The sequence below is a fragment of the Leptodactylus fuscus genome, chromosome 7 (assembly GCF_031893055.1).
Source record: "Leptodactylus fuscus isolate aLepFus1 chromosome 7, aLepFus1.hap2, whole genome shotgun sequence".
In the NCBI taxonomy this organism is placed as follows: Eukaryota; Metazoa; Chordata; class Amphibia; order Anura; family Leptodactylidae; genus Leptodactylus; species Leptodactylus fuscus.
The window spans coordinates 72,985,923-73,004,592 of NC_134271.1; the positions used below are offsets into that span (position 1 = coordinate 72,985,923).

General features: G+C 41.7%; 1 protein-coding gene across 3 annotated transcripts; it reads left to right on the plus strand.

The window, feature by feature from the left end:
* Positions 1–3,143: 3,143 nt before the first annotated feature.
* Positions 3,144–17,943, plus strand: MVD (mevalonate diphosphate decarboxylase). 3 transcript variants are annotated; one of them, XM_075280627.1, is made up of 11 exons: positions 3,144–3,153; positions 4,510–4,580; positions 6,335–6,405; positions 8,491–8,605; positions 11,248–11,400; positions 11,965–12,164; positions 12,262–12,336; positions 14,308–14,526; positions 15,867–15,982; positions 17,193–17,301; positions 17,667–17,943. In XM_075280627.1, exons 2-11 carry the CDS (start codon positions 4,529–4,531, stop codon positions 17,745–17,747), a joined length of 1,191 nt encoding a protein of 396 aa, XP_075136728.1. In that variant the 5' UTR covers positions 3,144–3,153; positions 4,510–4,528; the 3' UTR covers positions 17,748–17,943. The 3 variants fall into 3 exon arrangements, with proteins under 3 accessions (XP_075136728.1, XP_075136727.1, XP_075136729.1); XM_075280626.1 differs by lacking the exon at positions 3,144–3,153 and adding an exon at positions 3,800–3,896; XM_075280628.1 differs by lacking the exon at positions 3,144–3,153 and adding an exon at positions 3,855–3,877.
* The last annotated feature ends 727 nt before the right edge of the window (positions 17,944–18,670 follow it).

The window sequence follows — 18,670 nt, forward strand, 5'->3', positions numbered from 1 at the left end:
TCTCAGAACCCGATCAGGTGAGAGGCCAATTGGTTTATTTTTCTATCACCAATATCTCTCTGAAAAGTGTCACGTTTTTACTACGCTTAGAGCGCTCCGTGTCTCTCTTTTGTGTTCCACTTTTTTTGTGAGTGGGACAGTAGAGCTCTTGACCTTCATTGGATAAAACAAGAATGTTCCGCGGAGGAGCTTGGTTGATCCGAAAAAAAATTTTGCTCCCTCCTCTTCACATCAAATTAGGCATTATGAAACAATTTGTGAAAGCCTTACCCGAGACTGGACCATGTTTCACATATCTGAGTGAAAAATTTCCTCACCTCTTAGAAGTGAAAGCTAAAGAAGGTGTTTTTGTTGGGCCTGATATCCGAAATCTGATGTTTGATGTTAACCTTGAAGCGACAATGACAGACGATGAAAAGGAGGCACAGAAAGCATTCAAAGATGTGGTAACCAAGTTTCTTGGAAATCACAAAGATCCAGACTACGAGAAAATCATTCAAAATATGCTGGAGCCTCAAACTTCACTTTTTGATTTTTTTTTCCCTGAAAATCTTGGAGCAGTTAGCAAAGAACAAGGCGAACGCTTCCATCAGGATATCAAGGTGATGGAGAAAAGATATCAGGGTCGTTGGAATGTTGCAATGATGGGAGAATACTGCTGGTCGCTACATCGAGACCAACCAGAAAAATCGTACAAGAGGAAAAGCAATGTACGCAGTTTTACTGGCAAAAGAATTCAAAAATACAAACAGATGTAAAGTAACACCATAAGAAAGTAAATAAACAATATTCATAATAAATGTATGTTGAATTTTCAATTTTTCTATTATAAATTTTATTTGTTTCGTGTGATATCCGAAATAACGGTTGTGGCTAAATAGAAAAAAAACGGTGGGTGATACAGAAAAACTAATTGCAGATTCGTGATCAGCACCTAAAAAACATTTGAAATCACCTTACCAGACAAAAAAAGTTTTCAAAAAGTGTTTTTTTGTCGGCCAATGTGTATATGGTTGGGTTTAAGCCCAGTCTGAAAGCTGACTGGCCCAGATATACTAATAGTTAGGCAGGGTAAACAGATTTATCACAGTGGCTGATGCTGGATGGTAAATCTGGCGTATCTTCAGACGGTCTGCTCAGCATTTATACCGCCCTTTAGTTCGATTACTTTGTAAGAATTTTTCAAATATTTTGGCAATTTATGGCACAATTAAAGGGGTTGTCCCATCACAAGGATCCTATCTATAATGCTTATTAATGTGAATGTAAGACTTTTCCTAAATACACTGCTTCAGCAAAACTGCTTTGTTTGGCCACTATCTCACTTTATTCATTTTTTTGTGGCCACAGCCCTGACCTAGCTGCTCATGAGTCAAGTCAGGGCCGGCGTCAGCGCACGGCATAGTCGGGCAAGTGCCGGGGCCCACAGAGCCTCTGGGGGCCCCCCGGCACTTGCCTGTCACAATTTCAGCTCATCGGCGTCCGTCCGCCGATGAGCTGAAATACATACGCAATGCAGGAGCTGTGAGATCAGCTCCTGCTTTAAAGCTCCGGCCCCGGCTTGCGTGTGTAGGCGCGATGACGTCATCACATCACGCCTACACACGCAAGCCGGTCCAGAGCTAAGCAGGAGCTGATCTCACAGCTCCTGCATCGCGTATGTGATTGGAGGGAGAGCGGAGAGAGGAGCGTCGGGGGAACGAGGAAAGGTGAGTGATGTAAGTGTTTGTTTTGTATTACATATTAAGGTGAAACATAATGAAGGGGGCCCATGAAACTGGGGGGCAAATGAAGGGGGGGGGGAACAGCATGACACTGGGGCAGATGGAGGGGGGGAGAACAGCATGACACTGGGGCAGATGGAGGGGGGGAGAACAGCATGACACTGGGGACAGAGATGGAGGGGGCCCAATGAAACTGAGGGGGCAAATGAAGGGGGGGGGGGACGGCATGACACTGGGGAAGGGGGTGGGGAGAGAACGGCATGAAACTGGGGACAGAGATGGAGGGGGCCCAATGAAACTGAAGGGGCAAATGAAGGGGAGGGGGGGAACGGCATGACACTGGGGCAGAGACGGGGGACATTAAACTGTGGGCAGATGAAGGGGGAGAACGTGATGAAACTGGGGACAGAGATGGAGGGGAGACTTGAAACTGGGGGCAGAGGAAGGGTGTATATGAAACTGGGGGAGAGATGGAGGGGGGCATACAATTTACGGGTGACTGTAGGAGGATTATACTGTGTGGGAGCACATAATAAATGAATGAGAATGGGTGGAATCAACATAAAAGAGGGCGGAGCTAAATTTGCCGCGGCTAAATTTTGCCCCTCTTTCTACTCTTTAAAAGATTGGGAGGTATGGCGTTGGTGACGCCACACTCCTGCATGACGTCACTCGCTTCATCTGCAACGCACAGTGTCTCCACTCCCCCACCTCCTTTACAAGAGGGCCCACTGAGGCTCTGTCGCCCAAGGGCCCATAAAAACCTGGAGCCGGCCCTGAGTCAAGTGATGTATCTGCCTGCTCTCAGGGGGAGGGAGCCTTGGGGAGGGGGGGGGTAGTTTACCCTTTGGGGGAAGGGGCCGCCAATACAAGGTTAGACGCTGGCACAAGTGAAGCCAGCAACATCGCTATGTGCCTGCCCTGCATGAAGCCAGCAGTGGCAGAAGCGATGCTGCTATTCCGGGGGGGGGGGGGGAGAAGGGAATAACAGCATCGCTTCTGCCTTCATGCAGGGCAGTCACATAGCGATGTTGCTGGCTTCACCGGTGCCGGCGTCTGACTCCCCAGCATCCGCTGTAATAGGCGGATGCTGGGGACTGTTAGACGCCGGCACATCGCTATGCTTCTGCCCTGCATGGAGACAGCAGCGGCAGAAGCGATGCTGTTCCGCTCCGGGGTCACATATGCAAAGCCAAGCGGCGAGATGCCGCCGGCCCTGCGTGCAAGCTCATACACCAGTCTACCCTTCACAATGCTAATACAGACCCGCAGGGTGTCGGGTCTGTATTTGCACTGTGAAGGTTAGACTGGTGTATGAGCGCACACGCAGGGCCAGCGGCATCTCGCCGCTTGGCTTTGCATATGTGATCCCGCCCACCAATGACGAAACAAAGCCGGAAGACAGAAGATTTTAGAGGAACGAAGACGGGTGAGTATGCGACGTGGGAGTACCCCTTTAAGTTATGCCCTCTTCTTTGACAATCCACACCCGCATGTTGAAACAATTCTAGGCCATATTAGATGTGCCACATGCAGCACTGATCATGAGCCAAAGATGCGCACGTTTACCCCATTGTCTAGGTAGCCACAATAGTAAATCTGGGCCACTGACTACATATCAACTGCAAGACATAAAACACAGCTAACACTCCAGGGGCAGCGCCACCTACTGGAGGCACGAAACACCGTACCACTCCATTCTAGCCTAGGCACAATAAACGCCGTTAGATGACTGTGGACTACAAATCACGGCGGCAAACAGCCGTCTGAAATCTCGCGGTGTTCTCGCTACCTGTATGACGCGATATAGGACACGTGACTATCCCTGTGTCACTGTCATGTCATTCCCAACCTGTATGTAAAGTGCTACACCGAGACTGCTCCGGCCTGGCTCTAGTCCTATCACATCTCGGTTCCGGGACTCCTCTTAGTCCTGAGTATGCTCAGGCTTTAGTCTTCCGATAAACTCTATTGGTCAGTGCGTGAGGTGAGGGCGGGTTAGGGGCGGAGTGTTGGTGGTGATTGGTTATTGTAGAAGCAGCTGGTATCGTACTGGCCAATGGGAATGGGGAAAATAATGTCCTGAGCGTGTGTAGGCTGCTGTGCGTAAGATGCTGTGTGTGTGAGACAGCGAGCAGAGAGCGCTTACTCAGGTAGTGACAGCAGACACTGGTATGTTCTATGTATTACTATGTGTGATTATATTGTGTTGTACTGTCTGTTATATATGGTACTGTGTAATTGTCTATATATGTCTGTACATAGAGAATATGTATATCATGGGGTGCATACAAATGGGGTCCCCTATACCAACACTTACTTTACTGACACACTTGTGACCCTTCAGCCTCTACACCTTTCACTAGGACTGATATATTCTGTGACTTCTTACTAGTATTGCTACTTGTTTTGCATCTTGACCAGAGGCGCTGCTTGTAAGCTCCATTACTACATTTCACCATTTAGAACAGTGGTATATTTTATGTGGCAAAGGAATCTTTAGGACACCCCTCCCTCTTCTCCCTCTTCATGGTCCAGGGCTGGGAGAGGCTGCTACTGCTTTACCCCCTATAGCTACAACCCTGGAAATCAGAAAAGTGATCAAAGAAGTTTGTGTGTGGTCAGGGTAACATGTGGGTCTCCTTGGCTTATGAGCCAGGTAGTAGCTGCAACCTGTATAGTGATGCTTATGGGCCCCCAAAGGCTCCTTGGCCTGGTGCAATTACATCCTCTACATCCCCCTCAAGTTACACCCTGATCTTGACCATTTCTCTTACCTTTTCAGAAACAACAGAGGCTTGAAGATGAAGAAAGTGACCTGCACGGCCCCCGTTAACATTGCTGTCATAAAATACTGTAAGTGGCTGTAAATGGGAAGCAGAGGTTTACAGATGGCATTAACCACATCGGGGAGGGGCAGGTTTTATGTAGCTGACACAGAGTGTTATTTTGCTGGTGGTGAAGCTAGAACCTGTGATGAAGGCGTTGTATTGGTGGTTTTGTTTTTTTTTAATGTTTTACTGTTAGCTTTATTTTTAATGTTCTTTATTTTTATCCAAATTGTGTTTGGGGAGGGGGTGACATTTTATCATTACCTTTTTTTTTTTTTACTGATTTCCCTCTAACTGGGGCTGATACATTTAGTCCCATTTACAGGAGGAATGCAAGCTCCTAGCCTGAACTGCAGAACTAATCTGGGTACTCAAGGACCCAGAAGCTTCCACAGTTCTCAGCCCTTCGCAGATCAATAGACTGCAAGGTCTGAAGGGAGCCACATCATGTACACAGTGATCGTGAAAGTAATTTCATGCAGCTGCCTAACACTGCGAGCAAGTTCAGGTACGTCCTTGCACGGTTAAGAGTGGCCCATCTGGATGTATATAGTCAACGGACAGCCCAGAATTGGTCAAAAGGGTTTTCCAGTATTATTCATGAACTTACTTTAGGATAGGCTATCAGTATGAAATTTATGGGAATCTGTGTCTTGGTACTCCTGCTAACCAGCTCTTTCAAAGAGCTACACCAAGAGCTACAGCCTCTTCGTGTTTTACACACAGCACGCCCAACACCTAGCTACAGCATTGTACCATTCCACTGCTAAGGTATGCAGGTAAACCAGCTCATGTAGACAATGAAGAGACTGCAAACAGCTGATTAGCAGGAGTGCTGGGAATCAAACCCTATATGTATGGACTTCTATCCTTCTGAGTATAGTCATCAATATTGTGAAAACCACTTTAGGCTAAGGCCACATGGGAAGTCCCACAGCAAAAAAGCGCTGCAGAAAAAATACGGCGGCAATGCATCGTGGTTCTTCCCACAGCTCTATAGACAGAAAGTTCGCAGAGTTTTTCTCTGCTGACTGTCTGTTACAATTATACCTATGGGAAAACCGCCACGATTTCTGTAGGTATAATTGACATGCTGCGATTTCCAAAACCGCGACAGTTTTGGAAATTGCAGTGAGTACGCAGTATGTTTTTTTTTCCCGCAAAGTGGACATGGGATTCATTAGAATCCTATATCCACTTTGCCCTTACTCTAAAATGCCGTGATTTTTTTCTGCAGCATTTACGTCCCATGGGGCCCCGGCCTTAAAGAGGACTTTTGACCAGCTCTGCCAAGTTCAGCTTTTTGTATAATCCACTGATTCTGGCAGAGTTGGAATTTTTTTTCCAAGCACCAACGTTTTTCAACCAGTATGTGCCGTTACATTTGGAGCTTAATATTCCATTTAGGCTTTATACTGTCAGGTGGGTGATGTCAGGCATGAATTACACCCATTAGCCCACTGACACTGCCCACTTTACAGTACAAAGTCTAAAAAGCATGTTACACACTAAACCTGAATTGATTGCTTGTCAACAGTGGGGACAAGAGAAAACATTGCAACTGTGCTGGAATCCGTGAATCTCCTTGTCAAGCATTTAGTGAACACAAACTGAGAAACCTATATCATGTTCTGTCCACTATGACTGTGTGCTAGACAGTCCACCTTAAATTACTTTTTCTTTGATGATTCTTTTAATTTTTCTGAAAATAATCTGTTTTTTAGCAATTAGTAGTTATTAATATTTTGTCAAATATAATCTAATAATTTCAATCTACAGGGGGGAAGAGGAACGAGGAATTAATTCTTCCAATTAACTCATCCCTCAGTGTTACTCTGCATCAGGACCAGGTAGGTGTCACTTGAATGGGAATGTCTCCTAAAAATTGACTTTATTTATATTTAATAAATGTTTACTGGAGTAAAGGAAAGAAAAGTGAAAGGCAGTAAATATACACAACCCTGCAGATATGATATTTCTGATGAGATTATATCATACTCTAAACATATAAAATAAAATAACATTACAGATACTGTTACTTGAGAGGAAGAGGTGCTTCATAGGAGGCATAAGATTGCAGGCAATAAGAATAGAGAAGAAGAAATCGATAGAACAAGAACTGAAAGGAAAAAAATAAGTTCAGTATGGAGAAGCTCTATTCCTAGAGTAACAGGTTAATGTGCAAGCTCAGAACAGAAGTCAGACTCCTGAAATGAATATCTAAAAAGCTCATGTGTGCAGTAGAGTTCAGAAGTTGCATCAGGAACTTCATTAGCAAAAATGTTGATCAATACAGACAGGTAAGAATTTTTTAATCCTACGGGCCGCTGTCTTGGCCACAACAGCCTACCTGTCTAGGAAGCTTGGGTATGCTGTGTGCTCCAAGAACAAGAGAAATTGATAAATAAGGGAAATGAAACTTATGGGAGGGTTTGTCCCATTACACATTCAGCCAAAATCTGTCAGAGCTGAAGGCTAGGGTAGGGAGCCCAGCAGACTGTAAGAACCAGAAGCGGGTTTTATCCAGGAAGTTGGAACATAGCTCAACTACCCCAGATGTACATCAGCAGGAAGCCGATGAAAATGTTGCAGCTTTATTTTGTAATTTTCCATGTCACTATCTATTCACACAATGTTAGATACGTTAGTGTGTAAAAAGACAAAGTATGATACCTTTCTTAACTGACCACAATTGACCATAATTGCTAAAAAAAAAAAAAAAACTACACATTTGGCCCTTTTTAATGAATTCTAATCTGATGGGCTCTTTTATGTTGCCCATGGACTGGATTGCACCTGTGCCTTTTTTTTGGATCTTTTCAAAAGGCGCATGTCATAAATACAGCTTGAAAAGGATCTCCATTGAGGCCACACCGTATTTTCTCACCAAAAAGCAAAAGTGGTGAAAGCAGCATAATAATAAGCATAATAATAAAAGAGAACAAATGCTTCCAAAATGGCACGTAGGGCAGAAAAAGACCTAAAAAGGGCAAATGTCTATAAGCTGTTGCTCTGTGCAAAGGTCTGAAATTTCTGCAAATATCACAGCTTACAATATAACAAAATAAGTCTCATAGAGAAATGTAAACTATGCTGCAACCACGATTGACAGCAAAAAAAAATTGATAGGAAACCATGTATGAAGGCTTATAAAGTCGTAGAACAGACTGACCAGCCAGACCTTGCACATATCAATAATTCAACTTTTCAGGGAAAAAAAAACAGCTAACGTTTAATTTTCCACACGCTGTTTCTGCATTTTGGCCTAGTTTTTTGTTAAATAAATAATGACATTGCAATTTGTCATGTGGTGGTGTTTGATGGGGCTTTGCCTCCATCATGCTCTCGCCCTTTTTTGTAAAGTGTGTCAGGCAGCGTAAAACTGGCATTTACAACAATTGTTACTGTAATTGACATTAAAAATGCAAATCCTATGGTTGGTAGATTTTTTTTACTCTAGAAGACTAACATAGGAAGATAATAAATCTTCTAATCAATCTATAGAGCTGTCATTCCCTGCTTAGCTCAGTAGTTCTATAGAACATATCCCAGAAAATATAAGTTGATAAAAGTAAAACAAAAAAACAAAATGTTTTAGAAATACCTTTATTTAGTTAAAAAATAAATAAATCATGACATATTTGCTTTAGTGACTATGTACTTATAGTAGCCTTTTATACTATTATTGTTACAGCAAATGTCCAGTAATCGCAGGGAGAGCAAAATTCTGCTGTGTTCTATAGAAAATGCTGTGTCATCAGTCTCTGCGCCAGGAGGGTTCAGACCAGACAAAGCTGTGCTTTGCTCATAACATGTACCAGTGGGTTAGACCTCCTAGGGTAGTTGTCAGAATTTCTCCCTCTTCCAGGATTGCATTTGTAAATGGTGATTTGCTTATTATGTTTCATATTTTTGTATGGTTTTGTTATTTACAGTTAAAAACCACAACCACAGTTGCTGCAAACCGAGATTTTACTGAGGATCGGATCTGGCTGAATGGGAAAGAGGATAATATTAATCACCCTCGACTCCAATCATGCTTACGTGAGAGTAAGTGATATATTGTGTGATAGATATATATAATCTATCCGTCTATCTATTAGACAGCACTCCAATTCAGTGAAAAAAAATTCAATGTGGATTCATATTTACATTGATTTTTTTCAATGAATTGGAGTGTTACCTGTTTTTTGTCTATGAGAAATCTTTTGCCAGGTCTCTGAGGATTGCACCCATTTTCTAAAGATATATCTACATGGTTCTGCTTTGCAAAAGAAATAGTTTTATATATATATATATATATATATATATATATATATATATATATATATATATTTATATACACTCACCGGCCACTTTATTAGGTACACCTGTCCAACTGCTCGTTAACACTTAATTTCTAATCAGCCAATCACATGGCGGCAACTCAGTGCATTTAGGCATGTAGACATGGTCAAGACAATCTCCTGCAGTTCAAACCGAGCATCAGTATGGGGAAGAAAGGTGATTTGAGTGCCTTTGAACGTGGCATAGTTGTTGGTGCCAGAAGGGCTGGTCTGAGTATTTCAGAAACTGCTGATCTACTGGGATTTTCACGCACAACCATCTCTAGGGTTTACAGAGAATGGTCCGAAAAAGAAAAAACATCCAGTGAGCGGCAGTTCTGTGGGCGGAAATGCGTTGTTGATGCCAGAGGTCAGAGGAGAATGGCCAGACTGGTTCGAGCTGATAGAAAGGCAACAGTGACTCAAATAGCCACCCGTTACAACCAAGGTAGCCAGAAGAGCATCTCTGAACGCACAGTACGTCGAACTTTGAGGCAGATGGGCTACAGCAGCAGAAGACCACATCGGGTGCCACTCCTTTCAGCTAAGAACAGGAAACTGAGGCTACAATTTGCACAAGCTCATCGAAATTGGACAATTGAAGATTGGAAAAACGTTGCCTGGTCTGATGAGTCTCGATTTCTGCTGCGACATTCGGATGGTAGGGTCAGAATTAGGCGTCAACAACATGAAAGCATGGATCCATCCTGCCTTGTATCAACGGTTCAGGCTGGTGGTGGTGGTGTCATGGTGTGGGGAATATTTTCTTGGCACTCTTTGGGCCCCTTGGTACCAATTGAGCATCGTTGCAACGCCAAAGCCTACCTGAGTATTGTTGCTGACCATGTCCATCCCTTTATGACCACAATGTACCCAACATCTGATGGCTACTTTCAGCAGGATAATGCGCCATGTCATAAAGCTGGAATCATCTCAGACTGGTTTCTTGAACATGACAATGAGTTCACTGTACTCCAATGGCCTCCACAGTCACCAGATCTCAATCCAATAGAGCATCTTTGGGATGTGGTGGAACGGGAGATTCGCATCATGGATGTGCAGCCGACAAATCTGCGGCAACTGTGTGATGCCATCATGTCAATATGGACCAAAATCTCTGAGGAATGCTTCCAGCACCTTGTTGAATCTATGCCACGAAGAATTGAGGCAGTTCTGAAGGCAAAAGGGGGTCCAACCCGTTACTAGCATGGTGTACCTAATAAAGTGGCCGGTGAGTGTATAATCTCACACAGATGTTAAAGTGGGCACAACTACAGTTATTTACATATAGCATTAATCCATATATTGAATGGTGTCACCTGGTAAATACATTACATTACATAACATAGATGTACTGACTCAGTTACATCCTATATTTTACTTAAGCTATACTCACTGTTCTGTTGGTAGATTCTCTGTGTACAGAACATACATTACATTACTTGCACTAATCCTGAGTTACATCCTGTATCCTACTCCAGAGCTGTACTCACTATTTTGGCATCACTATCTACATATTGTATGTTGCATGAATTAGCCTGTATTGATCATAAATTAAAATCTGTGATATACTACACGTCTTCAACAGGTTAGTGAGCTCCTATAATGCAGGTAGTATAATTGTGTAGTGTAATTGGATATATACACAGACTTTGAAGCTGAGAAGACCCAGAGTTCCCTTCTTGTTCAGTGTCTGCATAAAAGCTTTCCGGACTGATCTGCATTCTGGAAAGAGTGGTCTTTACACCAGGTACTGCAGTCATCTACTAGGAAAATCTATCTGTCCCATGCATTATAGGAGCTTAGCTGGGCTGTAATTGTATTTGTGTTACCTTATTGAATGTTTGTTTCCAATAACAACCAGCAGAATTGCAAACGGAACGCTAAATAACTATAATTAAATAACTCCAACTGTAAATAAGGGTATGTTCACATGGCGGATTTCGCTCCCAAGTCTGCAGCAAATTCCACCCAGAATCTGCCTCCTATTGTTTTCAATGGGAGACAGAGGTCACAGCAGGAAGCAGAAAAAATAAGCATCCTGCTCAATCTTGCGGTTGATTGAAGCTTGAGACTACCTGAGATTAGGCCCATTCATCTGGGTCTAATCCGTAGCGGAGAGGTGCAACAGAATGCTGATGCCCTGAATCAGCATCCTGTCATTGCTAGACCATGGGTGAATTATGTAGATGAACTGTAAAATTATATTCTAATGTAGACATATCATTTAACATGTCAGCTGAAAGCTCTTTAACCGATAAGTAACACAGCTGATCTCCGCCAACCGCTAATATGTTCATTTATCTGAAACAAGTGTCTTTCCTATCATTTTGGATTCCTTTTACTAACATTTCTGATTCTCCATAGTCCGTCGTTTGGCCAGGAAGAGGAGAAGCAGTGGTGGCAGTGGAGAGGACAGCGTCTCAAGAATCCTAAACTACAAGGTTCACATATGCTCAGTCAACAACTTTCCCACAGCTGCTGGGCTGGCGTCTTCTGCTGCTGGATATGCTTGCCTGGGTAAATATGGACATCAGTGTTGACACCTACTATAGTGACACTCTATTTGTCATCAGTGTACCAAATAGAATATGAACAGTCTAAAAATGATTAATTTTATCAACATTTGCTGCACAACAGTGAAGCTTTTCCTGTTTTACCCCATAATATAGTACATCGCAGGAACTATGCAGTTCCTGAGTCACTGTGCTATTTTATGGCACAGTGTTGGTCCACCATCACATGTAGGCACCAGTTTCAAGAACAAGATCTTTTCCTCTACTAGGATGTAAGCTGTGATAAACATCGCAAACATATTGATGTCCCTTATTTTTGCCAATTTATAGTTACTCTATGTAGTGTACTCCTTTTACATCAAGAGCAGCCATCATAATCCTGCTGGTTGCACTTATACATAGACCATGAAGGGCTCTTACAGTATTATTCTTCGTATACCAGTTTTCTTTTGTCAAAAAGCTGCAAATTTTATTGCATGTCTTATTTCCCCAGAAGTTCACTTTTGGAGAGTTGTATACCACTTTCACTTTCTAAAAACTGTGTTTTTGTTTTTTTAATCTGTCTTAGTATACACCCTGGCAAAGCTATTTGGTGTAGAAGGTGAGCTATCGGAGATTGCCCGACAAGGTTCTGGCAGTGCCTGTAGGAGCATGTATGGAGGATTTGTCCAGTGGGTCATGGGTGAGAAAGAAGATGGTAAGGACAGCCTGGCTCAGCTGGTTGAACCAGAATCACATTGGCCCGAACTGAGGATCCTGATCTTGGTGGTATGTTTTCAGGAATTAAAACAAGATGGCGGCAGAAGGGATAGTTCGTGTTCAGAATAATGGTAAAGAACTTTTGTTTTTGTGTCTATTATTTCAGGCTAGTGCAGAGAAAAAGCACGTTGGCAGTACAGCGGGCATGCAGACAAGTGTAGAAACTAGCCCTTTACTCAAGGTAAAGTATGATCCACAGTCATCAGCAATATGTAAATGTTTATGCAAATAAAAGTATTTATTGTCTCAGAAATTCATCTGTTACAGTTTACCGTAAGGAAACACCATCCCTTTTCCTACTTATTGTTAAAATGCATTATTAAGTAGTGCAGAAAAGAACGTGAATTTAACAAAAACAAGATGAGATACTCTGTATGTATTTTTATATATACTGATACTTTTCCTATATACAGTAGAAGCACCAGGGATAACGTCACCGTGGTGTTCAGTTATCATAAGTATGTATTGTTACTAAAGGAGACTGTTTCATATTCTCTATGTAAATTACACTTCTATTTGGCACTACTTTTTGTAATTGTCTCCCAGTGTACCACCTCACACACTGCTTATTATTCTGAATTCTTTTGGATATAGTGTATTTTGTCTTTGTGTGTACAGGACATCTGCAGCACAGGCTGCCCATTATCTCTTTACAACCTGGACCACAAGCAAATTAAAGACTCCAATTACTGTCCTCCTAACATATTTCACCAACAAAGTTGGCCTCTTCAGCGAGTATGGAGAAACATGATAGGGGTGCAATAGTTTTTGCTTTTAATTTCGTTGTTGCCCCTGTAGTGAAGACAGAGTGGAGCTGCAGATATGCTGTATCCATATAAACACAATATTCTGTATGCAAATGTCCTGAATAATAAGCAGCGTGTGATGCATTACATTGGGAGACAATCTAATACAGGATGTAGTACTAAGTCTAAACATAGTTTACAATATGGAATCCCTTCCTTTAGCAGCTATATATTCTGCATAAAACAGAATTGTAGTGACGTTCACCCTGTTGTGTATATAGAAATACATGCAGAGTACCTCATCTTGTTTTTAACTTCACTTGTTTTATTACACTATTTATTAAAGGTTATGTTTTGTTGAGCACTTAGTAATAAGTGGAGGGAAAAAGGGATTGTAGTGGAATGTTTAGTCCTGGGGCTACACTGTGACTATTTATTTTGTATTGTATTCATTTATTAACTAAATGAATGTGATCTTCTGTGCACGTTGCAATGGTTACACAGTTTTCAGTAAATGCAGCAGGTCTGCTTTATGTAAATGCAACTATAAACAGACACAGAATTTCTTACACCATGAGAGTCCCCTTCATTGTTTACAATTCAGTACCACTCACTGTCAATCACTTGAATGGGACTAAGGCTCCTTGTAAACGACCATGTGCTCTCTCATTGTGCTTGCAGTGTTTTTCATGGCTAGCACACTGACACATTATTTTCTATGGCCCTTTACCTATGCCCAGGGCAAAACTCAAGTCCTATTCCTGTTAATTTTGTGGTTCTGGCTCACTACTGGAAATTAATAGGTTTGTGGGGGCACAGATGGCACACTAATATCATCCTTGTGTCATTTTCCATGGACGATACGATGCACATATCTACAGTATGTCCATGTATCAGTCCATCTATGTCTAAGCTGTACTGATTTGTAATACCTGTCACAGTCGCTGCTAAAAGTACTGAGCTGGGACTGGTAAACAACGAAGGGGACATGGACCCTTCTGATCTATCCTAAGGAAAAAATATAAATTGTGAAGTCTTGCAAACATTTATTGTAATGCATTTAATGAGAACTAAACCTTCAATCCAACTTGTGCTGCAAAGTTAAATGCATTCTATGGTTCCCTGTTATTAACCATTTATTGAAATGTAATGAAGAACTGAATGATAAGAAATGCAGTCCCCACCCCCCACTCTCATGTTAGTCACATATCTCTAGTTCTGAGAACCTCTAGAGACCTTTACATCCATAAGTGTGATTGGTGTCAGCCTCTAATTTTATAAAATTGCTGTGCTACTGCGACTTTTATGGACTACAGGGTTAGTGGCTATTTAGTCATGGAGGTGATCAGTCACCACATCAGAACATTTGTGTTCTAATCTGATGTGTCTGTAATATGTCATCATAGCTCCGGGCTGAGTCGGTGGTACCAGGACGAATGGTTGAGATGATTGAAGCCATCAGAAAAAAGGACTTTGCAGCGTTTGGACAATTGACCATGAAAGACAGCAACCAGTTTCATGCCACATGCCTGGACACATACCCCCCAATATTTTACCTTAACCAGGTTTCCCAGAGAATAATCAGCCTCGTTCACCGCTACAATGACTACTATGGGCAGACTAAGGTAGGTTATTAAAATTATTGAAAGTGGTGGTAAGTCTTTTCTGCTTGCTACTCTCACTTTTATTGAATCTGATGCCATACCATGTGGCCTCTATGTTAACTGATATCAATAATTTATTATTGTTATATTAAAAATATAGGCTATATCTCAATTTTACGTCCAGTGTTACTTACCTCTTCTAGGCTCTGTCATGACTCCATGCTGTCTACAGGCCTCTGTAGTGATGTCACGTGGGTCAAGCTGGCATTGCGACGCATAATGACGCTGGTGTAACCCATGTTTGTGATGTCATTAAAGAGGGACAAAAACAGCAGGGAGTCGCACTGGAGCCCAGTAGAGGTGAGTACCACTATTTTTTTTATTTTTGATCACATCCCCTGGGTCTCCAATCAATATACTCTGGGATCTGAAAAGATCCACAGTATAGTAATAGTTTGGGGGTGGTGTACCCCAAAAGTTTCAGGTTCTGCCGAACCCAAATTTTTGCAATATTTGCAACAAACACCGTAGGGGCCACCACAATGGGACACACTATTGCATGGAGGGGCTGCTATGGAACATTATACTGCCTGGAGGCCAATTTGGGACATTATAGTCTGTGTAAATGGGGTGTTCCACTGTGTGGGGTCGAGGAAAGGAGACACTATGCCGTGTGGGGGCCCAATCTTTGCTAGTTACGCTCATGTTGTCAGGTGTTATTGGACAGTAGCAGACTGTGCAGGAATATACCCCCAACTGGTTAACACCCACTTGGCTAAAGAGGTTGTCCATAATTGTTTTATTTATTTCCTTTCCTTAGTATAGGTTATAAATTGTTTGGTGACCAATAGCCATTCCCCACACAGATCTGCTGTTCAAGTGTGCATCTGGTCCCTGTCCTTGGATTGCACGGAGCCAAAAGCACTTAGCTCTTTTGACTTGTATAATGGCCAGGTGATGTTATTTCAGCTCAGCCTCCATTGAAGGCAATGGTCATTGAAGCTATCCGTTTCCGTGGACTTGTATATTCCAGGAACTGGTCGCTACTTCGAACTGCTGATCTGAGCATTGAGTGACTAACGCCCCCAATAATTAAATACTTATACCCTATCCAATGGATATGCTATAAATTTAAAAAAAAATCCTTGACAAACTCTTTAACTACTCAGAAACTTGAATAAGGAATAACAAAAGTAGAGCACAACATAGAGGTTTAAGACAAGATGATGTAGAATTATTATTACATGGTGAATACTAGTACTTATTACAACAGACATGTCAGGAGTGGTGACAGGTTCTCTTTAAACAAGAAGTAATTTTATGATGACCCATTCCCTTTAACTTAACTGCTTCTCATGCAGGTTGCCTACAGCTTTGATGCTGGTCCTAATGCAGTCATCTTCACCCTGGAACCAACAGTGAATGAGTTTGTGGAGATTGTGAAGCGTAGCTTCCCACCAGAGTCCAACGGAGACCCGTAAGTTATGGATAGGACTCACAACATGTTTGCCCTTCATTACATCAGGTGTAGTCAGTGCTGACCTGGATTCTGAGAAACTATACTCAAAGGATTATCCAGCTTCCAAAAATTGTCTGCAAATACTTCCACTTCAGTGCTAAATACTCTTTGTTTCCTTGTGCAGCCTTTTTTGCCTTTATTTTACTTCAGACTCCTTGTATAACTGTTATTTACATGCAGTGAATCTGAAGAAACTATAGTTCCCATGATGCATCTGCCTGCTCTCACTCCCTGTGTTTGCTGCTCAAAGCGGGGAGTGAGCATCCAAACAAAACATCACAGCATCATGTGACCTTAGATGTGGGAGTGATTTATTACCTGTGATTTCATTGGAGGGGAGAGTGAGTTTAGCACTGCTGTGGATGTCGTTGCAGATCATTTTTGGAAGCTGGATACCCCCTTTAAATCCAGACCACCCCTCTTGTTCTCAAAAAGTGAAATTGAATGCTGTTCAATTCTTAAAAAATATGATTAATGTAAAAACTTTGTTAAAAAAAAAATAGGTCATTTTCTGGTGACACATTCCTTATAATTATCGCTTGAACAAAATGTCTTGTCCAGATTGTTTTATTGAGTTGCAAAATTGCCAGATTGGGATCAGCTGACAAGTATCGATAACCTGCACTTTATTAACTCTTGCATTGCTACCTGCTGATGGATATGCAGAGGACGCACAGTAAATTTACTAGGTTACTATCCAAACTTTGCCAATAGCAGTACTTTCAGGTCTGTAATCTTAACATGCAACATTCTCATTGCTATAACAAATTACTCAGTATGAAGGAATTCACAGTAGGAGACATATCGGGCAGGCAGAAATATCCAGTTTAGACTTTACGTCATTAAGCCTGTGCATCTTGCCCTGCCTCCTGGTCAGTTGATACACTTCATTGTCCACTAGGCAAAACACTATGTCATTAGACTTGGTTCTTGATTCTTGCATTTGTGAGGAACTTGCTTTTGGAAATTATCATATTTGTACAGAGTCTTTACAGATTTTTTCCTAGTGAAGTTGGTTTACTCTGAACCTAAAATGAGTTTCACAATATAAATACATGACTAGGCAGCTTGTCAATTTTGTCAATGTCCATAAATTTCACGATGTCTTTTATTTTACATTTTCATTCACTGACGGGTAATGAATAAACCAGGATATGTTTCTCTACAGATATCTCAAGGGGCTTCCAGTCAGCCCTGCTCCTCTATCTCAGGAACTATTGTCTGCAGTAGAAACTGATGTGTTCCCAGGCGGTGTGCGCTACGTCATCGTCACACAGGTACTGTCACTCTGGTCTCATTTTCCATAGTCCATCTATGATTTCAGCAACGTGTCCCCTGCTGGATACCCCCAGTGCTGATGGATTGTAAGTGTCAGGTGTGATTGCAGCTCTTTATCCTGTGTACTGCCTGTATATGCCCCTTTGTGATTGCAGCTCTGGCTGCGACTACAGTATAAGACATGATATAACTCTTGATCAGCTCAAAAGAAATAAAGCATAGTATAAAGCTATTTATGTAGATTTAAAACCTCAAACATTGTTAAACTTCTTAAGTAGACTTGAAATTTACGCTTTTACTTTTGATGCATCCAAAAATGGCGAGATCTTGTAACTTTCTGAATCTTGATCATTTTCTGTTACAGCCTGGACCAGGCCCCATGGAATCACAAGATCCCTCCCTAGATCTGTTGGGACCCAATGGCCTTCCCAAAACAAGTGCCTGATGTTACATGATTTTGAAAGACACTTTTTTATCACTTCCTAACCCGAACTTGTTTTCAGTAGTTGAAACCAGAGCAGCGAGCGGTTTCTTCCTCAGAAGGGCATTCATAATATCTCAAGGAAAATAAGTCAGGCAAGATTTTCTCAAGAAAAATGAATCTGTCTTCTTGACATGATGACCATTTTGTATCAATTTTGCCCAGTTTAATGGGAAAATTAAAAAAAAATAAAAAACTCTAATTATTTGCTTTGTTTTTTTGTGCATTTTGGAGAGTGAGGGTACGGTATGTTTATATGGAGCAGATTTTGAGGTTATCTGCTTAAAAATAAGCATCTTGTCTCGTTCTAAACATCCATAGGAATTAATGTCGGGCAAAATAAAATGTAGAGATTTTAGGAAACGGAACCGTGTGTGCTAGGCAAAAAAAACCTGTAAAAAATGCTTCAGAATACGTTTTTTTTTGTTTTTTTAAACTATTTAAAAAGGTTCTTTAAACACCTGAAGCAGATTTTTTTTCTACTACACGGTGTACTTTTTTTGTGCTTTTCTGTACTGTTATTTTCTAGTTGTATTGTTTTTTTGTTTTTTGGGGGGTTTTTTTAAATGTAGATTGTGAGCCCCACATAGAGCTCACAATGTACATTTTTCCCTATCAGTATGTCTTTGGAATATGGGATGGAAATCCATGCAAACACGGGGAGAACATACAAACTCCTTACAGATGTTTTTTTGGCCTTGGCTGGATTTGAACACCAGGATTCCGGTTCTGTAAGGCTGCAGTGCTAACCACTGAGCCACCGTGTGGCCCCCTAGTTGTATTGTTTGTGCTATATTAACGAACACCACAAACCTATATGCTGTATAGTTGTGTGCTACTTCTAGCTCCCTTATACCTGCCAGTTTATGAAGATATGAGAAGTTGAT

Bases quoted from the DNA above. Each gene is read 5' to 3' on its own strand.
- MVD (XM_075280627.1), top strand. From the start codon at position 4,529: ATGAAGAAAGTGACCTGCACGGCCCCCGTTAACATTGCTGTCATAAAA. The intron at 12,165-12,261 runs GTATGTTTTCAG...CTATTATTTCAG, and splicing joins TGAGGATCCTGATCTTGGTG to GCTAGTGCAGAGAAAAAGCA. The intron at 12,337-14,307 runs GTAAAGTATGAT...ATGTCATCATAG, and splicing joins AAACTAGCCCTTTACTCAAG to CTCCGGGCTGAGTCGGTGGT.